General features: G+C 35.0%; 3 protein-coding genes and 1 non-coding gene across 17 annotated transcripts; 3 read left to right on the top strand and 1 right to left on the bottom strand.

The window, feature by feature from the left end:
• Nucleotides 1-13: 13 nt before the first annotated feature.
• On the bottom strand, nucleotides 14-9,172 carry LOC105286826 (transmembrane protein 268). 7 transcript variants are annotated; one of them, XM_026970923.1, is made up of 7 exons: nucleotides 8,344-8,529; nucleotides 7,527-8,146; nucleotides 6,771-7,151; nucleotides 6,118-6,288; nucleotides 3,793-3,979; nucleotides 1,742-1,824; nucleotides 14-1,131 (listed from the first exon to the last, which is right to left on the bottom strand). In XM_026970923.1, exons 1-6 carry the CDS (start codon nucleotides 8,504-8,506, stop codon nucleotides 1,763-1,765), a joined length of 1,584 nt encoding a protein of 527 aa, XP_026826724.1. In that variant the 5' UTR covers nucleotides 8,507-8,529; the 3' UTR covers nucleotides 14-1,131; nucleotides 1,742-1,762. The 7 variants fall into 7 exon arrangements, 6 of the variants coding, with proteins under 6 accessions (XP_026826724.1, XP_011350362.1, XP_011350363.1 ...); XR_003406747.1 differs by lacking the exon at nucleotides 3,793-3,979 and having other exon boundaries at nucleotides 8,344-8,531; XM_011352060.2 differs by lacking the exons at nucleotides 1,742-1,824; nucleotides 8,344-8,529 and adding an exon at nucleotides 9,033-9,172.
• Nucleotides 9,173-9,395: 223 nt separating this feature from the next.
• LOC105286825 (lanC-like protein 3 homolog) lies at nucleotides 9,396-12,116 on the top strand. Its single transcript, XM_011352059.2, has 5 exons — nucleotides 9,396-9,537; nucleotides 9,734-9,744; nucleotides 9,835-10,294; nucleotides 10,608-10,984; nucleotides 11,115-12,116. The coding sequence occupies exons 3-5, from the start codon at nucleotides 9,865-9,867 to the stop codon at nucleotides 11,658-11,660; spliced, it is 1,353 nt and encodes a 450-aa protein (XP_011350361.1). The 5' UTR covers nucleotides 9,396-9,537; nucleotides 9,734-9,744; nucleotides 9,835-9,864; the 3' UTR covers nucleotides 11,661-12,116.
• A 447-nt stretch (nucleotides 12,117-12,563) lies between these two features.
• LOC105275078 lies at nucleotides 12,564-21,688 on the top strand. Of its 6 annotated transcripts, none has more exons than XR_003406844.1 (30): nucleotides 12,564-12,656; nucleotides 12,745-12,823; nucleotides 12,909-13,060; nucleotides 13,172-13,365; nucleotides 13,452-13,655; nucleotides 13,738-13,912; nucleotides 14,031-14,231; nucleotides 14,306-14,447; nucleotides 14,521-14,669; nucleotides 14,726-14,898; nucleotides 15,006-15,174; nucleotides 15,245-15,466; nucleotides 15,551-15,809; nucleotides 15,892-16,010; nucleotides 16,125-16,289; nucleotides 16,410-16,575; nucleotides 16,682-16,878; nucleotides 16,957-17,073; nucleotides 17,387-17,568; nucleotides 17,637-17,850; nucleotides 17,919-18,353; nucleotides 18,428-18,599; nucleotides 18,671-18,872; nucleotides 18,969-19,155; nucleotides 19,218-19,406; nucleotides 19,500-19,678; nucleotides 19,827-20,175; nucleotides 20,309-20,449; nucleotides 20,541-20,711; nucleotides 20,795-21,688. It is a non-coding gene; the product is annotated as a tuberin (transcript). The 6 variants fall into 6 exon arrangements; XR_003406847.1 differs by having other exon boundaries at nucleotides 12,924-13,060; nucleotides 20,795-21,004; XR_003406843.1 differs by having other exon boundaries at nucleotides 12,602-12,823.
• A 252-nt stretch (nucleotides 21,689-21,940) lies between these two features.
• LOC105284604 (general odorant-binding protein 83a) lies at nucleotides 21,941-23,938 on the top strand. Of its 3 annotated transcripts, XM_026971469.1 has the most exons (6): nucleotides 21,941-22,030; nucleotides 22,609-22,764; nucleotides 23,073-23,130; nucleotides 23,201-23,398; nucleotides 23,600-23,664; nucleotides 23,727-23,938. In XM_026971469.1, exons 2-6 carry the CDS (start codon nucleotides 22,711-22,713, stop codon nucleotides 23,751-23,753), a joined length of 402 nt encoding a protein of 133 aa, XP_026827270.1. In that variant the 5' UTR covers nucleotides 21,941-22,030; nucleotides 22,609-22,710; the 3' UTR covers nucleotides 23,754-23,938. The 3 variants fall into 3 exon arrangements, with proteins under 3 accessions (XP_026827270.1, XP_011346593.1, XP_011346668.1); XM_011348291.3 differs by lacking the exon at nucleotides 21,941-22,030 and having other exon boundaries at nucleotides 22,075-22,764; XM_011348366.3 differs by lacking the exon at nucleotides 21,941-22,030 and having other exon boundaries at nucleotides 22,075-22,764; nucleotides 23,603-23,664.
• The last annotated feature ends 1,411 nt before the right edge of the window (nucleotides 23,939-25,349 follow it).

Genomic DNA, 25,349 nt, shown 5'->3' on the forward strand with positions numbered 1-25,349 from the left:
ATTATGCCATACATTGCGTGGAGTTTTGTTTTATTTGATGATACAGAACATTTCAAAAAACTATCTCAACAAAATTCATAATAAGGCACAATAACAACTTAATACCTAGTTACTACTACTCGTCGAAGCAGTGAGTTAAAGTATTACAGCTATAATCATTCACATTTATTTTGGGAAACAGTACAGATTATATAAAATATTACAATTTCCTGTGCTGCTTCTTGAAAGTAAAACTTTGCAAATTGTTTTTATTATATCATTAGCTTTGTAAACTAAAATATTAAAAGGGTAATTCAATTGAAATAAAATTATTAGTTTTAATTATTCAAAGAGTTATCGAAAATTAGCTTTAGAATTGACAATATAATAGTTTGAGCAATGTAATAGAAAAAAGGAAATCGTATATTGTTTTATAACATTACAATATTAACTTTTTTATACACTTCATCTTTTATATATCTTTTATATATGGTTTTCGCAAAATAGTACATTCTTTATATAGAATTTCCTATAACTCTTTAAAACTGATAAAAATAAACTAACGATCAAATAAAGCTGTATGCGGAATTGATCGTAAACTTGTGTATGTGTGTGTGTATATAACAATAAAACTATATATGCATTGCTAAACATACTTATCGAAATACTGTTTCTCGTAAACAAGTATTAAAAAATTATTTCATTATTTTACTCGGCAAATAATTTGCATAAGATTAAATAATCTTAATTAACATGTGCATATGTACGATACATATTCAAGGTAAAATAAAAAGATGATAAAAAGAACAAATGATATTAGTTATATACATATATAAAAATATGAGTTATAAAAGATATATACACTCCCTAAATATCCGATAACAATATAACTGGCTTATATAAATCTTTTAAAAGATGTAAACAAAAGTTCAAAATTGAGATTAACATAGAAATATCTCGTATGTATAACAATATAGGTTTTCTTTTGATATACAGCTCACCTTTTCCTCTTTATGTAAACTTTAAACGTAAAATACTGTTTAATAATCTGTAAAGGCAAAAACTAGTTAATGGTATGTATACTCGGTACCATATCAAATCGGGTTGCAGGTTCACTAAGGTAGGCGCACCATGTAAAACCTGGTGGATATCCTGAAAAGTATCAACTCTTGTTAATAGTTTATATATATGTACATCATTATTAATGTGAAAGATATATATTAAGTACTAATGTATATTTTTATACACATGACTCATGCATTAATGCAATTGCATTCTTTACGCCTTTATATAAAAAATATATTTTATCGTTTCTAAACATTGTTAAATGCGTAAGTGACCAACAAGCGTACATGCAAGGTAGAGAAATCCCTCAAGAATAAAATTAACGAAACAATGGCGATAAAATTTCTTTAGTACATAAAATACGCAAGATGAAAATTTTTTAACAAACTGTATAAGCAACATCTCAATATAAAAATCGCCTATCATTATCTTGTTACAAAAAATCAGTTAACAATTCAAAGCGCTACAAGTTTCATCTTTTACGGTGTGTTGAGTCCAATAAAAAATTTAATAATAATTTACTAAAAGTAACAAAATGTTGCATTTATAATCAAATCGTATTATGCATACGTATAGTAGTAGTATGTATAGTAGTAGTGATATCAAGATAAAATTATATACGTGTATCATATTTTATTCGAGTATATTAATATAATTAACCACATATGTGTGTTAGAAAACTCGGCATAGTACTTACATGATATTAGAGATTATTTTTTTATGCGTTGGTGATATGCGGATGCGGAGGTAATATACTGAGATTTGTCATCTTCCGTCCAGCTGCATGCAAGTAATACCTCAAGATTAGTATGTTAGTTACATATTGATAAGCACTGTGGAAGAGTTGGATATGAATTTTGTGAGATTCTAGGCTACAGAAGTACAAATCAACATTCAATATTCAATCGTCCTTTCGCACTATCTTTCACATAGAAATACACGGCATGGTAAAGAATAGATATATATATGTATATATATCTTTATTCCACAACACATCTTTAACAATCATATAAAAGTGCTTTACAATTTATATATAAAAATCGACGGATCTTTCTATACAGCCACAATTTTTCAGAATGAGTTCTGTAGTATTTCGTGTGTGTGTGTGTGTGTGTGTGTGTGTGTGTGTGTGTGTGTGTGTGTGTGTGTGTGTGTGTGTGAACACTATATATATAAAAGTATATTACATAATTATAGAGCTTATATCTATGTAAATTTTAGGACGGACATAATAGATATGTAAATTTATGAAATAAATCTGCATATATAACTACTACTACTATTACATTTGAAAGCATGCATCGATTGTGTGATGCTTACAATGTATGTATATATAAAATTAATTTCTGCAACGTAGCTTCGCGGATTGCCCTATAGCATTCATAATTATATTTTAACCATTTGCATTAAAAAAATTAAGCAAACATAACTCTCAGGTTAACGAAATCCCTATATATTTTTAAAAACATCAACTAAATAATTTTTAAATTTATTGTCTTGTGCAATATATACCATTTTTAATTACGAACGATAAACATTTGTCCAAAATAGATCTTATTTTAACCATATTTATGTGTACCCTGTTTTCAATAAATCTGCTTATAATTTTGAGAGAAATATAATGCCTTACCTCATACTTGTGGCAATAATAATAAAAGCTCAAAAATGGCCATCTCAATGGGAATCTACCAATAGTAACAAGATAAACATGAACGGTATCGTGTACGACATAAATCGTTCGGTGTCTTTAGTTCTTATCATACTATTACTACTTCCTAAAAGAGGGAAATATTCCCAAATATATCTTAGCGATATAATAATATATTTTTAATTTTAATATAATAATAATTAATATTATCATATTAATTATGATAATTATAACTTTAATTAATATGTGTATATATAAGTCATATATAAACAATTGTGCGCATTTCTTGAGAAAGTTAAATGTAAATACTTAAACATTTTAAATCATGGAAAACAAATTTTACCTGTTAAAATGGTGAACAAGTTTAGTTTACATTTCATACAGAGTGATACAGACTGAGTGTGCTGATGTTCAACGTGATAATTTGTAATTTGCTACGTAGAGTTAATGAGTGAAAACCATGTTCTAGACAAATACTTTTTTCTGTATCTTTAGCATTTTTATGTCGTGATAGTTGTAACACATATAATATGATATAGTACATTATAGTACATGCACGTGATATATGTACATGATTTTATTATTACGTATGTATCTACATAATTTTATATATTACTTAATGGTGCGATTAAGCAAGCATAGATTCTCATAAATTTAAAAAAATTGAAAAACATGGGAATCTCAATGTCTAAGCGAAGCTAGAAGTGATTTACATAATAACGCAACAACTAGACATATATTAAGTAAGTTTTCATCATTGATCACTTTTTCCTTCTTTTTTTGTGATTATTTCTCGTGATATTTTGGAATTATTACATAAAAATAAAAATAAAATGATACCAGTACCAGTATTACATTACTCCAATGTAATTTTAGAAAACGTGATTGCGCCATTGAGCCATCGCACAACACATAATGTGGACATAGAATATTAAGTCATTCCAGTGCCAGGAACACGTCAACATAGATTTTCGTCAGAATTTTTTATTTTAAGATTCTGAAGTGAATCTTTTCTAAAAATGATTATGTCAATCTCCAGTGTGGTAGTTATTTAATGTTGAAATCTGGCATTAAAAAGAATTTGCGTAACGTCAACTTGCCTCTGGGCTTGTGTTTGAGATGGTCCTCAATGAATTGACAAGGGCAACGGGCGGAGACACAATGGCGCGGTGGAACAGACAGACCTGTGACGCGTTCCTGCGAGTCAATAACCAGATCAAGTCTGCGACGCACAAAGTGACGTGCCCATCGAGATGCATACCTCAGCAACAGCAACTCCGCCCGTTCCTGTCAACACACACACACACACACCCCATCATTCAATAGTACACATTGTATAAGTTGCATCTAATTAAAGATTTCTAATTAACGATTCGTTCACCATTTTACAGATATATTTGTCTTTTTCTCTCTCTCTCTCTCTCACACAGTTCTTATATACATATTGCATTATGAGAACATGTTTGATGAACATCAGGATCGGGTTAAATGTAATTACATAGGAAGTGAAAAACTAGTTGGCCTAAAAATCGGTAAGGCCGGTAATATCTATTAGAATGTACAAAAGGTTCTTTCAGAAACATTGTTGCAAAAGTCTTGATGATTACTATCAGCTTATTGAAAAGAATGATTTACTGGAATGCTCTAAAATAGATTGTCTAAAAATATTATATTAATTATAATTAATCTCTATTGATTGTATCAAGTTACAAATCTATATTCTCGAGTTTAACGATAAATGTGTGACATGATATTCGGAATGTAATATAATTGAAAATCACGATTTTTATATTACAATTATTACATTAATATGTTGTAACCATGTTCAGTGGAATGCGGATATAGCATAGAAAATCAAAGTCATGAAAGTTACATCGATTTCAGTCCACGAATCAAGATCCCAGCCAGGAGTACTTTTGTCATGTATCAATTATTCGTATACCTCAATATCTCTAAATAAAATATTAAGTACATTTAAAATCGCCTGAAATTTAACGTGTATAAAATAATACACAAAATTTGTAAACATAATTTCCAAAATTATATAACAGATACAATAATAAGAGGCGTTAGTCATATCGGAAAGTAACTGAAATATGTTTGAGGCATGTTAAAAAGTCGCAGTTTCAGCAATTTTCAAGGACAATTTACCTCCACATTTTACTTATAACTCTTAAAACAAACTTAAGTTAAACTAAACCTGCTCTGTAAACTCTATATTGTGCAAAATTTGCTATTCCTATATGTTGGTGCAAAGATGGCCATCTTTGTAAATATATATTAAAAATAGAATCGATCTTGACACTGATAATTACAGTGTCTGTTACTTATAAACAAATTAGATTACTTCCACACTTGAGAGCTGCCAATAATTCTGTTCATGTTTCTTATAATTCCGAGCATATCATTCAGAACAAATTGTTCCGGCTCTTTATGTGATAATACGATATAATAGTAATAAACTTTAGGTAAGTTTCTTTAGAATATCATTATAACAAGAATCAAATATAAGTACAATCGGGTATATATAAAAAAATACATACACACGTACATATATGTGTGTGTGTGTGTGTGTGTGTGTATATATACTAGATATATGTATATACTAGAATATTAATAATTAATGTTTTTGATATTTGAGTCAAATATTAAGATTCTTGTCTAATGGAAAAGGAATGAAATAATCCATAAAGTCTCATATTTCTGTGTGTACGTATGAGCATGCAAAACCTCTTTTATAAGCCGTATGAAACAATTGTGTTGCTCAAATTCCCCTTTCTCGTAGAAAACTACTCCATCTAGGACAAAAATCTCTGCCCTGAACACGCGGCTTATTACGCAACCATTCCTCTATATATTGACATGGACACAGAGCGGATGTTAAGTGACGTGGCGAAGAAGGATTTCCACCCTCCTCGTCAACTGTCCAATCCAAACGTCGACGTAAGTAATCCTTCGCCCAACGTTGCACATAACGGCAGAATATTTGTTCGTTCTTACCCTGGTAGTTTAACGTAATGCACACAAAAAAACATTTAATACTTGTTGCAATCAGTGATCAGTGAAATTTCACGTACAGACCCCGAGTTTAACAGTTACAGGAATTAGAGTCTGTATATCGGAAAGCTAAAAACGTATCACGTATCACGTGCAAAGTATTCTCTTTAATATTCTTTTAATATGTATAATAATAATAATATTCTTTACTAAAGTATCCTCTTTATATATAAAAGGTATAACGCCTCATTCTTAGCTCCCCAATATTTAGACCAAATTGATAAAATATGTAAATCTAGATTTAATCTAGAATTCAAAACAAGAATGTTCAACACTCAAAAAAATCAACGGAATAAAAAGAAAACTGTTTTAGAATATATAGAAATATTATATAAAAAGAATTAGTCAATTTAGTCTATACGGTTTACCTGTTTGCGAGAGATTCTTGTGGTAGTGCTGCCCTGTATAACAATGTCATTGTCGTCAATGTCCATACGCTGCTGTAACTCTCGTTGCCGACTTAATTCGCTCGCTTCATCACCACTACCAATTATCCTACCTTCGCGTTCTTCTCGTTCTATCACTTCCTGCAGTTTTTTCTGTCATAAAGCAAGCCATCGTATTATTCACGTGTGTAGATATATGTAAAAGCATCCACATAAATAAATGCATTAATAAATTACATAAAAAAGCTAGCTAGTTTTGTTTTAGAAACAGTGTAACAGTTTTTTGGTACACTTTGATGTTTTCAATTCGCCACAGAGTAAAATATAAATATTAACAATACTGCATTTAATTAATTATTGTAGATGAACACAGGAAAGCGAGGGAACTCTTGCTCTTTCTAAATTAATCTCGAACGATTAAAGATAATAATAAAGGGAAAGAAAATATATATATACATATATCTTTATGTCCATTTAAGAATAATTTTCTCTATACGATACACACACACAGAGGATCGTGTGTAACGCGTCAGTTTCTTCAACTGTATATTACTATAAAAATGAACAATGCAATATGAACTTTATAATATAGGTTATATAACATATTCATAATTTAGATTGTTGATTGCACTTACAATACAGTCAGTAGTGTCGAAGTATATGAAACACAGATTGACTTTGTGGCATGAGATTTTTCCTCGGTCGTCCAATCCCAGTAATATTTTATGCCTTAATAAATGTTTGTTGACTTGGGCCATACATTTTTCGAGATTGTGATTGAGCTTTATCTTGATAAACATGCAGAAAAATATTGCAGCTGCATTCAGGACTAACCACATGACACCAAGCCCGAACAAAGTAAGACCGGTGACTCCGGAGAACAATAGACCAAGCAGAACAACAAAGGCGGTGAATATCCAAAGGACGAGGATCCTCTTGTAACATATGTTATACATATTGAAACGCACATCGTTCACAAGTAACTCCATTATATGAACATAATCTTCTACCGTAAGCTGCAACATAAATGTAATTTATTCTAGTTACTTTATATTACAGAGAATTGTAATATTTAACTGTTTTCTTTAAAAGAAATACAAAGAAACATGATAGAAAGGACATATATATATATATATATATATATATATGTATTATAAAAAAAGAGTTATAAATATCTCTATTTTAATAACACAACATTTTAATAAATACATATAACTAAAACATGAAATTCTTCACTGTATGTAAAATAAACAATTATCTCGAAAATAGAAAAATATGTATTTGTAGATAATTAGCATAGCGGCATTAAATACGCTACGGTTACTCGAAAGAACATTATGATAATGATAAAATGTATTAAAATAATAAAATAATAAAATAAATTTGCATACCGTTAATCCTTGTGCCATTAATTCCTCTGGTACTAATTCCGGTCTGAATCTGGCTGGAGTGATCCATGGCCATTTAGTATTGACCGGTAAAAGAGTAACGATGGTATCACCGTTGGCGAAACCTTGTCTAATGTTGCCAACAGATGTACTTATAACGTTACTTGACGCATTTCTGCCATTGGACACATCTCTTAAATCGATAGTTTTTAAAGATGCGCTTTTGGCGTCTGACGCTCTAACGTCAGATGGTAATTTAAGATCCGGAGTGTCAGATGTGACGGAACGACTTAAACCTGATCTATCTAAATTAATCTGGACGGATTCAGTTGCTATCACAGCACCTCTATACTCGTTAATCCTCTTATCGTTAATATCAGAGTCAATACTTTTATTGATCTTATCGACTCGCACTGTAACTGACTCGGGTTTTATTACAGCCGGAGCACTGCTACCGGCTCTTTTTTCCATGTCAGTAACTTCCTTTGGACCCGTCTCCTCCTCAAATTGGACCCAATTCTTAATCTTCATGGCTGTATCAGAAGTATCAGCCATCGCATTGTCAGTTGTGTCTTCAGAAGTATTAGCCATTGCGTTATCAGTTGTGTCGTTGGAACTCATGACTATAATGAAAATAATGTATAAATTAAACACAGTTAGCATTATTAACGCATATAAAATTGTATAATTAAACAAAAATAGAAAAAATTAAATCTCTCTCAAAGATATGGCAAACAATAAACTATTGAAAACATCCAATGATAGGATCAATTTGTCTACGGATCGTCATTTTAATATTTTTAATTCTAAATCAGCTTACAACGGTAATTTTTAACTAACAATAAGTAGTAGTGGAATTCGTCACGAGCAGCTACGCGGTGTGGTGTGTCACGCGTACAGCCGATTTTATTCAGTTGGAAGTAGGGAGTGTCCGGATATGGAATCCAAGGCATAAAGGTGCCATCCGTGTTCTCGTGCGACATGATTCATCGTGGGAACATCGAAAAGCTTCCGACGACGGACGTAAGACAGAATTTTGAGTGGTAATATCACCTACCGACACGTCAAGCGCGACACTCGTAAGTCTCGGATCGAGTGTCCAGGCATGTGTGCATCGTACGTGGGTACGCATATCGCGTGATTCGGATTTTATTAGGCGCGTCCGGACGAGATCGTGTAATCGCGAGCGAATCGGCGCGACTTTGCGATCCGTGACCCGCGTTCGATAGAAAAAAGGACAAAAGGAAATCGTCGTATCGTAGCACATGTGTAGCAGTAAATATTTTACCTGCTGCGATACGGCTGGTCTCATGCCCGCGAGCCGAAAAGGTGTGCGACGAATCACGAAATCAAAGTGTACGGACACGGGCACACGGCGGAGGTAGGTGGGACGTCTCAGCGGTGTAACGGTGAGGTGGGATTGGTAGTCGCGCGGAGGCAAACACGATACGAAACGTATCTACGTATGTACGTACACACCTACGCGTGCACGTAAATGAGCGTGTTTACCTGAGATCATCCATCACGTCAATGCGATTTGTTTTCCATTGTTGAATCTTCTCACGCGAAAATAAATCGATTCCGTATAATTGCGGCAATCTCGTCGTCATTTTATTCAAGATCTTTCGCACGCGCAATCGCGCGTTCTCAGCTTGGAGAAGATCCAACTCCACCTGTTCGCTGTCCAGTGACCTTGCACGTATATGCATACGTATATGTGTGTAGATGTAGACGTTTGTAAAAAACTTGCGCGATGAGGAAATTGTCAGCAACGCTACGTAGTATCGACACGCGGTATATGTATCAACGACGGTTGATACGTTGTTGAAGATGACCTTCGTTTCATTCATTTTTCTACTAGGTAATACGTATCTTTGATGAAACGACTGTTCGAGTTGGCGAAAACAATGAACTGCAAGAATATCGAGCTCACTTGCGTCACTTGCGCATTTGAACTAATTTGTGGAACCCGCCAAGCGCGTTGACCTATTAGAACTCGAGCCCGAAGTAGAAGGTAAGTGGATTAAGTCGATTGAAATTTTAGGCAAGTAGCGATAAGAATGAAGCTGGCACTAGAAGGCAGAAAAATCAAAACTGACAATTTGACGTTTGTAAATATTTAACGTACACGAAAAATTATGAATTATGAAAACGTGAATAATAAACTAAATAACTACCATGTACCGAAAACTATTAATAACGAATTACAGATCGCTTTCTGGTAAGACTCTAAACATAGCCGTGCGTCATACGCGTTACATCGTTACATCGAGTAAATATGGTGCTGTTTCCATGTGTTCGGGGCAAACAGCGGCCTCTACACACGAATGCTGACAGTTGAATGCCGTGCGCCGGGTTTATCGGCGTAGTTCGCTCTTTCGGCGAGTGGGCCTCGAGACGTATTTTCAGCGCAATGTCGCGACGATCCCGGTACTTCGAGAACGCGTACTGCGCGCGCGAAGAGGAGATTGTGAGTGATGCGGCGTCGATGCGGCGTGACGTCGACAACAGTCAGCGCGCTGCGAAATATACTCTGCGCGTGTTGCTACAACGTATCCTCGACAAGGAGCCGTACGAGCACGCGGAAACGGACGGTGGATTGTACGTCGGTGCGTCCGGTATCGCTTATACGTATCTGCGACTTGCCGAGCGCGCCGCTACATTGGAGCTCGACGAGGATAATCACCTGGCATTGGCTAACTGCTATCTGAGTTCGTCTCTGGAGGAGGTGCAGCGCCGCGAGGGGCGCGCCGGTACCGGTTTTCTTCTGGGTCTGTATTTGGTAACACGGGCGGGAAAAGGAGGGGATTTCAATTTTAATGATGTAGTTGTCAATAACTGATAAAAGATAGGATTGATATTTTAATTAATATAAATAATCATAGGTAAACTTAGAAAAAGAGGAGAGAGAGAGAGAGAGAGAGATTTAGTTTTACATGGCAATAATATATACAATTTAAATTTACATTATCAATATCTAAGATGTTTTATCTGATTATTATGATTAGATACTTGATAATAACCGAAATATGATAATAATATAGCGACTTACACAAGTGTAAATAATCGATTTAATTATTGCAGGAGATTGGGGCATTCTGGCAGTAGCTGCGGCTCTTGCGGCTGCCGAACGTCGGGATGAAGCAGCCAACAAGCTGGTGCAACGCTACCTTCAAACGGGAGTGCGCTGCAAGGAAGTAAACTTTCTGAAATGTGGCTCAGATGAATTCTTCGTAGGTCGTGCTGGTTTTTTGTATGGTGCTCTCTGGCTGAATCGCACGATGAAAAAGAATGTCGTGCCACTTGAAATGATGCACGAAGTCGCGCGAACGATCGTTACCTCGGGCAAGGCGTATGCGCGAGTTCATAACGGCCCGTGTCCACTGATGTATGCATATTATGGTACGGAATATCTGGGGGCAGCGCACGGGCTTTGTGCAATTCTGCAGGTTCTTATACAGGTTCGTACGTATGATAGATATAAAAAGGCATCTCCCTCTCTCTCCTTTTCTTAAGCCGATATTTATGCGGATATTGTTCATGTATTCAAAAGTCAGATCATCAATTATATATATTTCTTCTCTCATCTAGATACCATCGTTTCTGGATGCCGACCCGGAAGTTGAAAGTACCGTGCGAACGTGCGTGGATTATTTCCTAACACTGCAAACAACAACCGGTAATTTTCCATGTGCCATGGATGAGATAAATCGTTCTGGACGAATGAGGGACGGTGACGAGGAGCTGGTACACTGGTGCCACGGCGCGCCTGGCGTCATTTATTTAATGGCGGCCGCGTATTTGCGCTGGAAAGATCAACGTTATCTGGATTCGTGTAAACGTGCCGGCGATCTTGTCTGGCAGAAGGGACTCCTGCGTAAAGGACCGGGAATCTGTCACGGTGTGGCTGGCAATGGCTACGTCTTTCTCCTTCTGTACAGACTCACCGGCGATGAACGTCATCTCTACCGAGCCGCCAAATTCGCAGACTTTATGGATTCGTCGCAGTTTCAGACGTCCGCGCGCACACCCGATTCACCATATTCGTTGTACGAGGGCATCGCTGGTACCGTTTGTTTCCTTGCCGATCTCGTTGAACCAAACAAAGCTCATTTCCCATTCCAGGATGTGTTCTAAACATCGAGAAATAATGGTACAAAAATTTTGATTCTTTCCATGTATTTAACGAGCGACTCACAGAAAATAGATGTATCATGACGAACGGTGATGGATCCACCAATTTATCGGTCTTTAGAGATCAAGTATCAGTCGCGCGACCTCTTTAGATTCGATATTACTTGCCTCTGTTTGTTACCTCTTAGCGATGAGATAAGGAAACGCTTGATGTTAATCGCAGCAGCGAATTATCAATGTATGACTGGTATAATTTGACGAGACGATTTCTTCTTCCTAATTTTAACTTTTAATTTCTTTCTATGTTCGAGTGCTCGAGATGTTCGGATGAAGAAGGAATCGTACAATATTACCATTTTTCCAAAGTTATTGTTACGTTTTAGCTGTATATCTGTATATATATATATACTATGTATGTATTTAAATTCTTTGATATTAATTTCATTTTATGTATTCCAATAAAAATTAAAATGTAAAAAAATCGCTCTTGCGTCAAATCTTCAGCAGGTGATCATCTCTCGTACGTGTCTCGCCATTTCTGTGGTTTTAGTTTACGTTCTATTTGCCAACTGTCCATTTTACGTCGATTGCAGTTTTTTTTTCATAATCACGAAACTACCCAAAGTAAATCATCTTTAATGGGATCGTGGAACGATCAAAAAATTGCCTTGGAAAAATAAATCACTTATTATCGACTGCAGTGATAGCATTCCTTGCGGAAGGAATCCTTTCATCCGAAGATAAATAGATTATTTAGAACAAATTTTAATTTCAAAAATTATACCGACCTGTGGCAACCATTATTGGTATCGTATATAGCACGGACTCGCACCAACTAGTGATTTTACCGACTGTTAGGTACTAATTGCGGCTACGTAGTTCTACTAAACTCGGAAATAGAATGCAGTTTGCGCCGCGAGTCAAAAGATTCGCGATCACCGAGGATCACTGAAATCTGAATTGCCGGTGTGACGAGTCGTTCTCGTTCTTCTTTCTGTGGTATGTCTATCCGTTTGTATCTGTTTTGACATGTTTAGTGCGATATTTGAATAATATACATTTTGGGCACACTTCTCGGAATCGAAAGATGTCAAAAATGAGTTCGAAGGACAAGGATAATAAAACGTTGCACGACAAACTGAAGCAATTTTTTCGCATAAACAAAGGTGAATACCTATGTCACATCTCGGGCATCTCCATTGTCAGTGTAGTGAAAATTTTCTGTTACATTGGACACGTTCGTAATCGTAGCGATTGACATTGCAGGTAGCTATAAAAGTCGTGAAGATTTCACTCTGACTCATGACATAGAAAAAGAGATTAGTCCCGACAGTCCAGTCCATCATCGTACGAAAGCGATTAAAGAGCTATGTGATACGGTACTGAATCAACAATGGGAGGATGTATGTATTGTTAACGTATAGATATGTATAAAAGAAATAACACTGCATTAAGAGTTTTACAAGTGTAAAATCAAAAAGATGCTTCATTTAGTTGATTGTTTGCAATAATAGAGAGCAGCGGAACGACTATGGAGTTTAGTTAAAGATTTACTAGGAAAAGACGTTCCGCGCGAACATAGGCACTTGACGTTAAATTTTCTGAAATGCCTTGTACAAGGACAATATTCGAAACTTTCGTCATTGATGCGCGTAAACTTTTTTATGGTAGTAAAGGAATACGATATGCCTGAAGATATCAGCCTTAGGTATTGTACAATGACACGCACCAATAATCCGTCCATTATCTTAATGTAGCAACACCGTTTTGTTTATTGCTATTAAAATATTTCAGATTGGAATTGTTGCAAACGTTGACAGAAAATGGAAAGGATATTTTACACTTGGAGGAAAGAATGGGTCCGTTCCTGTTGGAATGGATGCCTACAGTAACGGCGGGAGACGGAAAGAGAGGAGCCGAGTTCTTGTCTCTTCTTGTAAACGTTATCAAGTTCAATTCAGCTTACATCGACGAGGATGTTATATCTGGTCTTGTTCAGTAAATATTTTTAATAATTACAGTTTTGTTTTACAGGTTAAATTGCTTAATGCTTAGTGCATTATTGTAATTATTTTTACAGATCTATTTCCCATTTGTGTTATTATAGTAATAACACTGAGGTCGTTTCGGGATGCCTGGAAGCTCTCGATGCAATTATGTGTTATAGTAATCTACAATCTGATTCATTGCAAACGTTTATTATAGCTTTGTGCAGGAGCGTAAATGTTGAGACTTATTGCCAAACTAGCTGGAAGGTGAATAATGTGATATCTAAATTGTCACTCTAATTGTATTGTCATTTCTTTGCATTTATTGCAAATGGATGTTGGGTATTCTTATTTATGAAGACGTTAAAACTTGATAATATTACAGATTATGCGGAATTTACTAGGAACGCACATGGGCCATTGTGCCCTGTATACGATGTGTCGTTTGCTGCAAGATGTAAATTTTCAACGTGACGTACGTTTACTTCGAGGTGCAGTGTTTTACATAAACATGGGTTTATGGGGTACTCACAGAATACCAAAGTTAGAATGTACACCAGCGTCTGTTCTGCCGTCATTTTATCAAGTATGCACAAAGAGGATAATTACAACGATACTCGATAGGATACATAGGATAGGATTCTAATCTCTATTCGATAGGCTTTACAGTGCAACCACCCGTTTGTTATGTATGAAGTTACGCTATCGATACAAAGATTGGTGAATAAGTATGGTAACGAATTATGGGATCCTACATGGAGCATTATTCTTGATATTATTGAAGAAATTATTGCTCATACCGGTAAAATTGATTTATTTTATTTATTCTCATTATGTAGATAGTGTTACTGAAATAATTATGATTTTTGCCTCAGAAACTAGTAATCAGCCAGCAACGAAACAAGTGTCTGCAAGTTTACATGAAACGATCACTAATATCGAAAATTTACTTGATACGAATAATTATAATGGTAGCGTTCAACGTTTCTATGATCTCATTGAACGTTGCAGCAACTCTCGACCTGTAAGTATACAAATGCATAGGGTGCATCTATGAATATTGATAATTTTTATTTCCAGGAAGCATCTGTATTAAAACTGATTGAATACAGAGCTTCCACGATAGGTCCTACGTATCACCAATGGCAAGCCAAATTAGGATCTCTGGTTGAGCATTACTACAAAATTGAAACACGTACGACCATTAGAATGAAGGTTCTTGCTGTTTTAACCAATGTTATTCAAGTTAACAGGTTCGATTGAGTTAATACTCTTATAAATACTCTTGGCGCAATTACTCATGTAACACTCTTATAATATAATACATACATATAATTGCAACACGAATCAATTTCATCAGATCCAGGTACGAGGATGAACTTATTGAGCGTATTGTTGTACCGTACATGCAACATGTGGATATGGATCCAGATATTACGATACGTAACGTCACAGCAAATTTACTGGTGGATCTTTGTCTCGAATGTGATACTAAGCGGTGTATAGAACTTTTGGACATACTGGAGAAGGTATTAGAATATAAGTTTATTATAAACTTATATGTATACAACTTATTATATAACTATAAGTTTATTTTAGATAATCAATAAGCCTTTTACGTCAGACGCACCGGTCTCTGTGGATGCTGATATTAAAGACGTGAAAACTGCCGTTGTCGGCATCATAAAGATATTCACGTCAAAGATGTATCGTTTACCATCGACTCACGCGATTTGTGCTTACAAAATTTTAGTAAATCATCTTGAACAGCATTACAAGGACCCCTCTGTCTTTCACGATGTATCAACCACTCGTTATTTGGTAATTACTAATATTATCAAAATAAGTGTTAAACAAGTTGGAATATTTCAGTAGAATATTTATTAATTCATCATTATCGTACAGATTTTCGAGAGTTTTCTGAAAATTAGAGCAAACGCTCTGTATCATATTGGAATTCTGGATGCAACTAATGGTACTGTAACTCGCTTCAGTCCATATCTCGTTTTGGAACATGGCACTGAACGTATGAGTAGTGCGGGTGGAGGCAATAGTCCTCCACCAGCCAGTCCTGTGCCGCTACAACATTTGTCTTGTCATATTACTCCAATGTCTTTAACTCACGGATGTAAAGTTATTATTTCATGTATTAAGCAAGAAAAAGGTAAAAGAAATCTTTATTACTTAATTACACTTTCGAAATTATAGTCGAGTACTAAGAAAATCATTATTATTTTGTTTGATAGATTGGAAAGTTTTACATCTTATATTAAAGGAATTGCCTCAAGTGATGCAGAACAGGGCACTGATATTATCCCGCCACAGTAATGACATCGATTTCTTTGCAGCAGCTTTATGTTCAATGGTTGGTTAATCCATTTTTTAAATGAATATTAAGTTTGTTTTTTTTTTTTTTTTTTTTACCTATTACGTTGTTGCTTGACCAAGTTATTGACTTGTGGCCAAATTCAATTTTTAGGTGAGCGATAAGAGTCTGCGTCTTCCCGAATCACTTTATAATGTTCCGCCCAAGTTTACTCTTTCCGAATTTCGAGTCTACGTTTTTCCAGTACTAGCGTCTCTAGCGTCATATCATGCACATTTGGAACCTAATTTGCAACAACGTTTAATAAAGTGTCTTGAGGTAGGACATGTATTATTCATGCAATAAAAATGCAATAAATTAATAAGCGTTACAAGAACAATATTTTCTTTCTCTTTTTTGCCGTATATTTGGAGTAACAATAATTTGAATAATCTTTAGGTCGGTCTCACAGCAAAGTGTGCAAGTCAATGTGTTACCAGTCTCACGATTTGCACACTAGAAATGCGCGATGCAATGAATAAACTTCTGACTGAAGTACTTTTAAATTTATCAAAAATTTCTGCAACTGTTTACATTGCCATACCTATCTTGGAATTCTTATCAAGTAAGTTTTAAATTCTCAATGGAATTATATATATATATATATATATATATAATTTTTTTTACGTAAGTTACTAAAACTTGTCATGTTGCTCGAATGTTTATTTCAGCTTTGACTAGACTTCCAAAAGTTTTTGCCAGTTTCATCGGAGATCAGTACATGTCTGTATTTGCGATACTATTGCCATACACCAATCCTTTTAAATATAACCATTATACCGTATCTTTGGCACATCACGTAATTGCAGTATGGTTTCTAAAATGCAGACTTCCTTTTCGGAGAGATTTTGTTAAATTTATTACTACAGTATGTACATGTACATCATAGTATTTATCAATCTCTAAAAATTTTATCTTACTTATTCTTCTTCCTTGTTTTAAACAGGGATTAAAAGCGAACGTGATAGTACCTTTTGAAGAAGGACATTTAATGAAGTCGGACTTTAATGTCGTCAATGAAGATTCCTCAAATAGGAAACGTAGTTCCAGTTTGACTGAACAAGTGAGGATAAATTCATATAAATACAATATAGTATATAATTATTATGTATATATAAATGAAATTTGCATTTGTGGTAACAACAATATAGTTGAAAAAAGACAAATCACACGCGTACATAAAGGTACAAAACCCGCAGCGCACGCTCTCGTCGTTCTTCCGTTTTTTTATTTCTCTTTATTCTCTTTTTTTTTTTTTTTTTTTTTTTTATTACCAGGCTCCGCTCAATCGGGGACCTTACCCCTTCGTTATTTTTATATTTATGAATTACTACATCTTCTCTATCTCTTGTACTACTACACATTTATGTAAACAGGGTAGTAGAGGTCGAAGAGAAAGACCAATAATGGCTAATCGTATAATCGGAGAAAGCAGGGCTTTAGACTTGAAACCTCCGATTGATGAAGGTTTAATGAACTTTCATATTGAACTTACCGAAACTTGTATTGATTTGATGGCTCGTTACACATTTTCGAATTACTCGGCTCGACCTAAAAGGTAATAGATCATTTGATATGATTTTATTAATTCGACTCTTAACTATATTCGTTAATTTTACAATTTAGATTACCAGCTGCCGATTTCCTTCTTAAAGAAGGTCAATCGATGACTTGGATACTTGGCAATAGACTCATCACTGTAACGACAAGTGGTTGCAGTAATAAAGCTATGCGCGGCGGACTCTGTGACAATTGCTGGGCGGCGTGTAAACCTGGCTTCTTATTATTAGATCAAACAAAAGCTTCTCACTCGAATTTACAACGCACTTCAAGTATCGAGGTATAATATGCCTAATTATATTGCATGTAGTTAAGAAAAGTACATTACATAAAAAGTTATATTAATAGACGTCAAAGGAGGATAAGTTATCCAGACAGTCCTCCGGTGGTCACGGAAGTTCAAACACGAACACTGCTACAAATTCACCCACGGAAGAATGTAAAAAGTCTGTGGAAGATACGGAGAGCAAGAAGGAATTTCACATGGAAAGGACTGACAAGGATCAAGTTGAACCGTCCAAATTAGGACAGATATTAAATAGCGATAAACAAGACGGGCATGTACTCTGCGCTTGCTGGTGTCAGGGCTGGGCGGAAATTTATGTGCGTAGACCAACGGGCGATATGTCGTGGATTATGAGGATCCAAAATTCTACGCAGTTTGAAACACCCATGGATTTTCCTGTGCACGATATTATGGCTCTGTACATGCCAAATCAAGATGTATTGTCGAACAAGCAAGCACCGGAGGTTGCGCCAGAATATTCCGATGATGAAGTAGAGGTATCTGCAGCATTAATCAACTTGGTTAAAAAAGGAAAGGAGAGGAAAACTAATGCTAATGCTGTTTTTTGCAGGATGTGCCAAACAAAAATAATAATCAAGTACACAATGAGCATAATGTGAAATCAGCGATATCTTGTTCCACATCATCGGGTCCTATCGCGATACCTGGTTCGCCAGCACGACCCAGCCCATCTCGGCAAAGTTCAAAAGATAGTTTGGAAAGTTTAGAAGAAGGCGAAGAAGGTACATTCCGTTATGCAATAAATTAATGCTCCTTTTTAAGCGATTTTTCAAAAGATAATAATTTCCTACAGACACACGGCGTTCTAGAAATCCAGTACGTCGATCGAATTCTAGTCCCGAGATGAGCGCCAATTGGAAGAATCCATTTTTAAATAAAGAAAAACTGAATGTACAGCAGCAAGTTGACAAAGATTTTGCTTGTTCAGATCTAGATATTAAGTTGGACGCAGAATTGAAGAAGCATTCAAAGAACATTTACATGAAAGACATGAGGTACAGTTTTAACAAAACCAGGCAGCTTTTTACTATCCATTTTGCAGTAATTATATAAAAATTTTGCATCTCTAATATGATTTGTTTAATTTATAGAGTTAGTTGTGAAGCAATACCAGAAGAGATATTTGGCATGGGGACAACTCCACCTTCCTCGGAAAGTACCGGAGACCATCCAAGCATATTACGTTCACAACGTTCCTATCCAGGAACAACGCAGGTCTCTCAAACTATTTCAACAACTGCTAGCAACACTGTACCACCGTCCCCTACAATTCTACAGGTAGTTATAACGGCTAAAGTCATTTATATACTTGTTAGATAGATTTAGCAAAATTATTTCAGGCACCAGGAAATTATTTGGGCATACAAACACGTCCTGTACAACTACAGTCCTCTACCACCGCCGCAAAGGCGCCGCAATCACCTACGCAGGTTTATTCTCGATTATCTAGTCTTGATTATAGTCAGAAACAAATGCCACCAACTGTCGAAAATAAACCGCCTATCGGACGAAATCACTTTGCGGATAAGGTATATACATATATATGCATATAAATATACCTAGGTATATATATGTCAACTTTCTTTTGATTTAATTAACGTTGTATAATCGTCCGTTTTTAGCAGAAAGATGAGAGGCCAGATCCGTCTACCTTGCCCCCTTTACCTATATCGTTCCGTGATAGGGGTCACACGATTTCTGTTATGAGTCCTGTGAAAAAATCGCGAGGGGAGTGGGATAACATGCGACGAGGCAATTCCCCTCGAATAAAAGATCCGCCACGGACGGGCATTAATCCGAGGTAAACATATTATATTTTTTCTTCTTTTTCTTTCTTTCCTATTTTCTTGTCTTCCATTTGTGTTTTGTTATAACGTTTATGACGATAACAGTCTTCTAATGAAATAATTCTAGTGAAAACAATAAATTCCTATTGTGTATATTTGCAGTTTTGTATTCCTTCAACTTTATCATGCAGCGCATTTTGGCACTACAACGGAGAAGCCTCTGTTAGTCCCACAGACAACAGCGATACAGCGCGCGGTAACGAATTTAGATAGAATACAGCCGTACGAAACTCATAAAATTGGAGTGCTCTACGTTGGCCCGGGTCAAGCCTCGAATGAGATTGAAATTCTGGCAAATCAGCATGGTTCCCTTCGTTACACCGAATTCTTGAAACGCTTGGGCACGTTGGTTCGATTGAAAGATGTCGATGAAAATGTGTTCCTAGGTGGATTAGATCGCAACGGTGAGAATGGAGATTTCGCTTATATCTGGCAAGATGATGTCACACAGGTCTGTATTTAAAAAATGCTTATAAAATATTTATATAGTATATTATATCGTATTTATCATATTGTTCTATCATGTTAACGACAATAATCTAATTCATTCTTTCGCAATATGTTCGTTTTTAAAAACTTTTTAGGTAGCATTTCATGTTGCGACGTTAATGCCTACAAAAGCAAGTGATCCAAAATGTACATCGAAAAAAACTCATATTGGAAATAATTATGTCACGCTTGTTTACAATGAATCTGATGAGCCATACAACATTCAGACAGTTAAGGTATGCTTAAAAAATACGGGGCAAAGAACGTAGCACGGCGCATAGCGTTCTTTATTATATTTGAGTTATTTGGATTTCTTACTTCTTTCAGGGTCAATTTAACTATGCCTGCGTTGTGATACAACCTTTAGATCACGGTACTAATCAAGTTACGGTGCAAGCACGAGAAGAATTAGCCGAACATATTGGTCACAGCGAGCCTAAGATAATTTCCGATCCAAATCTTGCTATTCTTTCGCGACAACTCGCTCTGCATGCTAATGTAAGAATGCTAATGTATCGAAAAAGGTTTGTAAAAACGACAAAATCATAAGGAAGTAAATATTAAATTTATTTCTATCACAGCTCGCATCGATGGTCTGCTCATCTTTGAAACAAAATAGCCATAATCCATACGCTTCTAACTGGTTGGAGCGTTTACGTCATATCAAGCGACTGAGGAATAGAGTGCTGCAGGAAAATGTTAACAACAATCCAGACACTACGGCAGACGAATTATCACCGAGAACGAACAAGCGAGTTTATATGGACGATTTTACAGAATATACAACGTAGTTTTGCTGCATACTCGCAGGCTAATTCTGCTAATAATAATAAAAAAAAAAAGAACGAACGAGGATCACTAAAATTATTCGAATCGAATTAGAGATTGGATTCATTGTTTAATGAATTAATGGAAAAATCGACAGCTTTTTGGATATTAAGTGATTGTACGGTACTTGAAAAATTATATTATGTGTTTCACTGTAATAGTTTAAGGTGAGATTAGTATAATTAATATTCTTTGCTCGCAATATAAAGAAAATACTATAAAACTATACATACAAGCATGTTATTATATCGATACTGGTAGTAGTAAGGGTGATCACGCACACTTTCTATGAGGAGTAACAGTAGGGTTAAATTCTCTCGAAATTGAATTCAGTCGAATCGAGCCTTCTTATTACAAGCGTGTGTAATTATCAGGGCTGGATTGGGTTCTCCAAAAAGGCGCCGCAGACCTTACATGTTCGGATCAGAGGATGCAAAATTATAAATAAATCATTGGCAATAGAAAATTAGAAACCCGTTTGGCGTTGAACACTGTAGGCCCCAAATATTTGATTCACAGATATCATCGGTACAGTAGCTAAAATTTTTTTAAGTAAGGAGCCAACTTGAAAAAGCAAACATAATAGACGCTTGCGCAGTTTTGTGATGCAAACATGTCTAAGGAATAAACTTTCATATCTTTCTTTACTTTCATCGTTGCAAGTCTTTCTGTTTTTCTCACCAAGAGGAGCCCAAGTTGAGGGCGCACCGTGTGACGGTCTTGAACAGACTTTCTTTCGAACACGCTTACAGACAGTTAGATTTTAGAACGCACCGGCCGCCATCTTGTTGCGCGCGCAGTTTAGTTGAGTTATCGTTCTTCTGTTCTGTTCGGGTTCTGTACACACGCGTGCTTTCTCTGTATCGAAGTAAAAAGTAATAAAAGCAAGTTTGTGATATTTAGTGGTATCGATTCCATGGCCCTGTTGAATCCGCGGTGAGAAAACCCACAACAAAGCTATCACAACCGGCCGGAATTATCATACATTGGTAAGGCAAGTCAGATCTGCACTGTCTGTAGTTATTCGCATAAAGCAAATATATATTATATACATATAACGAATTAATATATGTATACATATATATAGCGAATAATCAAAAAAGTTTTATTTGATTGATTAGAAATATTTAAAGTTTGCAATTTTACAATGAGTTGCTCAATACAAATTTAATAAAATGTACATATTAATACAGATTGGTATGACATTGATAAGTAGTTTGAAGCATTGAATCGAAAAGATTGGCTCGATTGTAACGGATATATATCATATTATTATTGACCATATGTTACATGTGATATACAACAAATAACATACACACACACACACACACTAAAAAAGAAGAGCGAGTAAAGTATAGTATACAAAGATTTCCAATAAAAATTATGCTAGATGACAGTATAGAATGAAAACAAATCTAGAGACCCCCTTAAGGGTGTCTAAACAAATCATTAATGCCTTTTTATGATTATTAGACTTAACTGGCATTTATGTAATCGTTCCGTCTTATACTTGACATTTATACCATTGAATACGAATTGTGTACTGCGTTATCAAAGATCAATAAAGTCCTTCTAGTGCGCTCCAAGTTCTAAGATTGAGCCGTCTCATTAGTATTACTTGTAGTTTTCTTGAATCTGGAGCTTGCAGCGAAGGACACTTGATAGAAATATGAAAACTACAAATATACTGTTTATAGCTTTAATTGGAATATCATTTCTACTAGTAAGTACAATCTCGAAATCATTTTCAGTTTTTCGTACATTTTGTCGAAAAGTTTCTTATTTCCCAAAATTACAAGTAAACATTACTAACTTTATGAAAAAGTGCTTTATTATAAACTATTAAAATATACAAATTACACATTTTGGAATATAACGTAAAAACTATATTTGTTTTGATGCACGAATTTTCATGTTTAAATGACAAATATTGAAGATATTTGATGTGCGCGCGCACACACACATGTAAAATATATATAAATATCCAATTGAGCAAATAATTGCTTAATAAATACTTCTTTGATATTATATGTTCGAACACGGGCGGATATTAAACGAGTTTGTCGCCGACAAACAAGTGTTTCTTGGGGTAAGACAATTTCGTGTTGTTTATGTGTCGACAAATTTCTCGCTTTTAACTGGATTTTTCTGTCCACCAGCATCCTTGAAGCAGTTCGTGAAGGCTGGTAACATTGAACAAAATGATATGAAATTAAAGTGTTATTTGAGATGCTTCATGGTGAAAAGCGGTATTCTTAATGAAGATAACAATGTAGATCTCGAAAAAGCCTTGCGTCATCTTCCGCGTAGCATGCAAGAGACATCAAAAAATATTCTGAACCAATGCAAGTCGATTCGTGAGTGTTCTTACTTTATCTTAACAAAGTCAATTTACTATTACGTAACTTTTAATACAATATATATGCGTATATAAAGAAAGATACATAAGACGCATATGATGCATTCGTTTTGCATTCGTTTTGCATTCGTTTCAAAAAATCATGAATTAATTGTTAGTAATTGTTATTAATAAGTTGATTGGAAAAATAAACTTTTAGCAGCGGAGAACGCTTGCGATAAAGCTTACCAAATAGCTGTGTGTTACGTTAAAGAGCAACCAGAAGTGAGTATTGTATAATGTAATTATTCATTCGTACATGTATGATTTGTGCATTTTATTTGCAGATTTTGAAGAATCCAGCGTTCATTTAAAAATTATTTCTTCGTGTCGAAATATATGAGATGCTGCGTGTCGTAGGAAGCAGAAACTCGAGTAGCAGTGTATGAGGCAACTGCGTAGAAATACTATTTTATTGAAAAATGTATGATAAATGTGGAAGATTACCAGAGATTATAATTAAAAATCAAGTATAGAATAAAATTTGTTTAAAAACATATACACTTGAAACATTTCTAGAAATTATATTAGATTGAACTTCGTTTCCTATCATTTTCCAAGTATTATTAGTAACTATTCTGAGATACAATACAATTTTTATATAAAGAGTGTAAGTTAACTCTTTACTAGGTATAATGTCATCGAGTATTTTTAAAAAATTGTAAACGTAGCAACCGTGCATATGACAATATTGCAACTAATATGGCAACTATATATATATATATATATATATATTAATGATCTATAATTAGGCATATTTGTTAAGTATCTTGAAAAAAGGGCCGATAGAAAAAAGTGAATGGCCATAGTAACGCATAATATTTGTTTATAGTAACAATTACATGTAATTTTCATACTCTGCACGCTTCAAAAAATTTCCAAATTTTTCAAGGATAAAGAAATTAACTGAGAGTACAAATTTTAATTAAAGAACGTATAATATCGCAGTTTCATTATGTGTGATCATTGCGCGTAAGTAATTCCCCACTTTTTTATATGTCACATAAAACATTTTTAACCTCCCGCATTGCTTTTCAATCTGTAACGACCGATAAAGCAATATACAAGCAATATGTATACATATATATGAAAAACAATTATTAGTTAAATGTCATATTATTTAATCAAATGTATAAAACTATTAATTTCCGGGACTATGCACACATGATTACAAACTTGTCATTTAATTGTAAAATATTGTATTGTATTGTGTATATATGATTTTTTATAGCAAAGTTACCAGCCAAAAAGGATACGCTGGTCAAGTGACTTGTCGGTGCGACCAGTAAGAGAGCTTTGCTTAAATGCCTTCACGTGTATTTAGAAATTTATTCTTTGCCTCTCTTTCTTACGTGTATCATATGTATTTGTTATATTCATAGTGGCGAGAAGAAGACCGATGCAATCAGTAAAGAAAAGGACTTTAGTGGATGTTGTAGTAAAAAGTAAAAATCGCAACACCATTATTTTAAAATAGAAAAAGTAAACCTTCTTGTAAACCTATGTGGTCGCCTGGTTCGCGATAATGATTTTGCGAGTAGCGCAATGCTTCCGAAGAAACTATCTAACGATTATCGCACGACTTGTATATAAATGCGCAGAGAAAGAAAAGCATATGGCGGATGTTGCGGTTCCAAATGTTGCGCCGGTACGAAGGAAGAACGTGGCGGATGTTGTAGCGATACCAATGGGGATCGAAAAAGCTGCTGCCCAACAGGAAAGTAATCTACCGATGCGATGTGGTTCTTCCCAACGAAAAGGTTTAAGAGGCGGCCATATGGGCTTCTTGAGTAGTGAATTTACGAACAAATGTGCATTTTAGATCACGTTTAACTTCTGTCTTGTACTTCGCACTATTATAATGAATTATAATAATGCATTATTTGGTATTAATTTCATAGATATCATTT

Source organism: Ooceraea biroi, chromosome 7, assembly GCF_003672135.1.
Source record: "Ooceraea biroi isolate clonal line C1 chromosome 7, Obir_v5.4, whole genome shotgun sequence".
NCBI classification, from domain to species: domain Eukaryota; kingdom Metazoa; phylum Arthropoda; class Insecta; order Hymenoptera; family Formicidae; genus Ooceraea; species Ooceraea biroi.

Excerpts from the sequence above, each read along its gene's own strand:
- LOC105286826 (XM_026970922.1), bottom strand. The coding sequence starts at position 8,506 with ATGTCGCACGAGAACACGGATGGCACCTTTATGCCTTGGATTCCATAT. Across the intron at positions 7,152-7,526 it reads TAATGGCACAAGGATTAACG|CTTACGGTAGAAGATTATGT; the intron begins GTATGCAAATTT and ends TTTATGTTGCAG. Across the intron at positions 6,289-6,770 it reads TCGACACTACTGACTGTATT|AAAAAACTGCAGGAAGTGAT; the intron begins GTAAGTGCAATC and ends GCTTTATGACAG.
- LOC105286825 (XM_011352059.2), top strand. The coding sequence starts at position 9,865 with ATGCCGTGCGCCGGGTTTATCGGCGTAGTTCGCTCTTTCGGCGAGTGG. Across the intron at positions 10,295-10,607 it reads CGGTACCGGTTTTCTTCTGG|GAGATTGGGGCATTCTGGCA; the intron begins GTCTGTATTTGG and ends TAATTATTGCAG. Across the intron at positions 10,985-11,114 it reads TTCTGCAGGTTCTTATACAG|ATACCATCGTTTCTGGATGC; the intron begins GTTCGTACGTAT and ends TCTCTCATCTAG.
- LOC105284604 (XM_026971469.1), top strand. The coding sequence starts at position 22,711 with ATGAAAACTACAAATATACTGTTTATAGCTTTAATTGGAATATCATTT. Across the intron at positions 22,765-23,072 it reads TTGGAATATCATTTCTACTA|GTTCGAACACGGGCGGATAT; the intron begins GTAAGTACAATC and ends TTGATATTATAT. Across the intron at positions 23,665-23,726 it reads ACGTTAAAGAGCAACCAGAA|ATTTTGAAGAATCCAGCGTT; the intron begins GTGAGTATTGTA and ends TTTTATTTGCAG.